Consider the following 3,356-nt stretch of genomic DNA (forward strand, 5'->3'; position numbering starts at 1 on the left):
GTGCCCTTTCTTTATTTATTTATTTATTATTTTTTTTTTAATTTTTTTTTTTCCATAGCCTTGGTCCCAAGAAAGCTAATTGCTTTACCATCAGTTCTTACTGCATGATACTCCCTTAAAATTAACATCAGCATTCTATTAATTCTTCCACCGCTTAACCAATGTACGTATACATCTTGTCCAGCTGCTGCCAATTCACATTCTTCAATATCAATCATGCGAGACTGGCATCGTCGTCTCACCCAAAATGGGCCTTTGTTCCCCACATGGAAAGATTATATAATGAAATGTTAACCAAGTGAATGCGACGGCGGAAAATTTCAAAGATAGACTAAGACGCCCAATAATAATAATAATAATAATTTTACCCCTAAAAAAAAAAATTTCTTCATTTTTTTTAAAAGGTGAATTAGACTAGTAGACGCGCTGTAGCACAATCCATTCCCTCTCTAGATTCGCCAATATTGACATCATAATAGAACTTATTCAAGCGATGCATATCAAAATTAAGCATAACTTTTATTTTACTCGAAACACATAAAACAACAATTTTATTTTGACTGAGTTAATAAGTGCATATATAGATTTCCAACAGCGCTAACAAACCTGCATTGAATTTTAATTTTTAAGTTGATGATAAATGTTTAAAGACAAACGGGGTTTTGCTAGTGCAAACAATGGCTTAGAAAGAAAGAGATCACACTCGGACTCAGTTAAGTCAATATTTGGAGCATCAGGTGGAGCATTCCAAGTGAACCCATGAATAAGTCTAGCTAATAACATTATGGTCATGGTAGAACCAAGCACAACACCAGCACATCCTCGCTTTCCAATGCCAAACGATAACATGTTCAATTCAGAATCGACAAGAACAACTTCCGAGCCGTCATCTTTGAGGTGACGTTCGGGTTTATACTTCAGAGGCTCTTCCCATATTCTTGGATTGCGACCGAGACAAGTACGACTCAATAGTATGTGACTACCTTTTGGAATAAAGTATCCAGCTATAGTTGTATCTTCCATTGATAGATGTGGAACGTTAAAAGGTGCTATTGGATGAAGTCTGAATGCCTCTCTGGCACATGCCTTCACATAGTTCAGTTTGTTTAAATCTGANGGAACGTTAAAAGGTGCTATTGGATGAAGTCTGAATGCCTCTCTGGCACATGCCTTCACATAGTTCAGTTTGTTTAAATCTGATTCTTGAACTAGTCTGTTCTTTCCAACTACTAAGTCCAATTCTGCTGAAGCCTTTTTCAAAATCTCAGGTTGGTTTATCATCTCCGCAAGAGCCCATTCAATAGCATTTGATGGATTATCCACTGTGGCTAACATTATTTCCTGAAAATGTCAATTATTTAGTAGAAAAATAAGATTTCTAATGGTTGGTCAATGAAACTAAATTTTTTCATTAAACATCTCCCGAATCACTTTTTAGAGTTGTACAAAATACTTTTAATTTAATCGATGATAACACAGGTAGTGTTCAACTTGTCTTTTCATTGATATCATAGTGACGCGGTCAATTAATTTCTAGAATACACGAAAATGCGAGAGCTGATCAAGAGGGTATTAAATTTGAGTAAGTAGACATTCTTACAATAATTTGCGCTTTGATCTCTTCAATCGTCAAAAGTGGAGCACCTTTTGAGTCCTTGAGGCTTATCAAAACATCAAGAATGTCATCTTCATTTGCCCTCATCCCTTTTTCCCAGGTCTGAATCCTCTCATGTATTTCGGGGTCATGGAATTTAGATAGAGTCCCAATAGCCTTCTTTAAGATCCCTTTATAACCGTCGAAATCAAAAAACTCCAACCACGGAACATAATCTGCAACGGCGAACCCAAAGAGAGAGGAAAGAATTGTAAAAAGTGCAGCAACATGTTCTTCCTCTTCAGGACCTGGCCCTCCGTCTTCCATACCATTTCCGAAGTACCTTTTGCCAAATATCAGCTTCCTGATAACGTTGCCACAGTATTGTTGTGCTGCGACCCTAACATTCACCAAACTACCACCTTCTGGAGAATTCTTGCATTGGTTATAGACATAACGAACAAGATTATCAGCTTCTTTCAATCTTTTATCCTGAAGCCAACGGTGCTTTGCTGGTGAAAGCACATGTAAAGCAAGAACTCCCCTCATTTTCTTCCATTGATCACCCACAGGTGAAAGCACTGCAGTTAAGTACCCATTGCTACTCAATCTTCCAGACATGCAGTCGGGTCTTGATGCAAAAATAATATCCTGTTTCTTCAAGAACTCTCTTGCAAGTTCAGGAGAAGAAACAGAAATGATCTGAACCCGACCAAGAGGAATACAAACAATTTCAGTGTGCATGTCATCCATCACTTTGTGAATCCATCGGAAGGTGGGCTTGTTAGTGATCATTTGGATTAGGCATCCAATGACGGGCAAACCAATCGGCCCAGGAGGGAGTGACCTCCATTTCTTGTAGACTGCCCATTTGAAGATGATTATTGCAGCAAGCAGTAGGGTTATTAGTGTAGTGAATTTCTCCATTAATGCTTACGTGAACCACACTTTTTATGCAGTTTGAATTGATCGTAGCGTTTCTATTTATAGGTGATTGTCATGATAGTGAAATTAGAGATGGCAAAATAATCAGTCAAGCTCTATACCCCTAGGCCTCGACCCGAACGGGGAGGAGATTAGCCGTTTAATTAGGTATTCGGGTTGAGGATGAGGCGGGGACTTTGACCCAAGGTGAGTATGGGTAACAAGGGCCCCACCCTGTTTAATCTTTAATTTTTTAAGAAACCAATACTTTTAATGGAAAACTCCACGAAATTTCATTCATTTTAATAAAAGATGGAAACTAAAATTATTTAAGAAATATGACAAACAATAAAAATATTAATTTATCAAATATATTTGAATAATTTAACTTTTAAAAATTAATAAATATATTATTGTCTTACTTTAATGAATGAGGACAATAAATTGAATTATTAAAAACCGAATTACTAATAAAAAAAAGGGAAACGGGGCAAGGGCCCTACTCCTGTCCGTCTCAGATGGGTAACAGGACGGGGAGGTTTTATCAATCCCAACCCATCCCATTCCCATCTCTAAGTGAAATGCGTTTACATTGACAGGAAGAAACTAGAAATTCTTAACTATACCCATGTAAACAACGTGATTGACGTTGTCCAATGCGGACAATAAAAACCACAACAAGGTTATCACCAAATTAATGAACAACATGTTATTTTGTTTTGCTGTACGAAAGCCGGGTAGGGAACAGTTTTTGTACAAAAATGGTGGAACACTAACCGCGTGTACCAGTGGATGCAAAAAAAAAAAAAAAAAAAAAAAAAAAAAAAAAAAAAAAAAA

At 37.0% G+C, this 3,356-nt stretch overlaps 1 protein-coding gene across 1 annotated transcript; it reads right to left on the reverse strand.

The window, feature by feature from the left end:
- Nucleotides 1-585: 585 nt before the first annotated feature.
- LOC111394100 (isoleucine N-monooxygenase 2-like) lies at nt 586-2,528 on the reverse strand. The gene is made up of 3 exons (XM_023019884.1): nt 1,601-2,528; nt 1,171-1,341; nt 586-1,086 (listed from the first exon to the last, which is right to left on the reverse strand). The coding sequence occupies exons 1-3, from the start codon at nt 2,519-2,521 to the stop codon at nt 619-621; spliced, it is 1,560 nt and encodes a 519-aa protein (XP_022875652.1). The 5' UTR covers nt 2,522-2,528; the 3' UTR covers nt 586-618.
- Between the last annotated feature and the right edge of the window lie 828 nt (nt 2,529-3,356).

The sequence above is a fragment of the Olea europaea genome, chromosome 4 (assembly GCF_002742605.1).
Source record: "Olea europaea var. sylvestris chromosome 4, O_europaea_v1, whole genome shotgun sequence".
NCBI lineage: Eukaryota > Viridiplantae > Streptophyta > Magnoliopsida > Lamiales > Oleaceae > Olea > Olea europaea.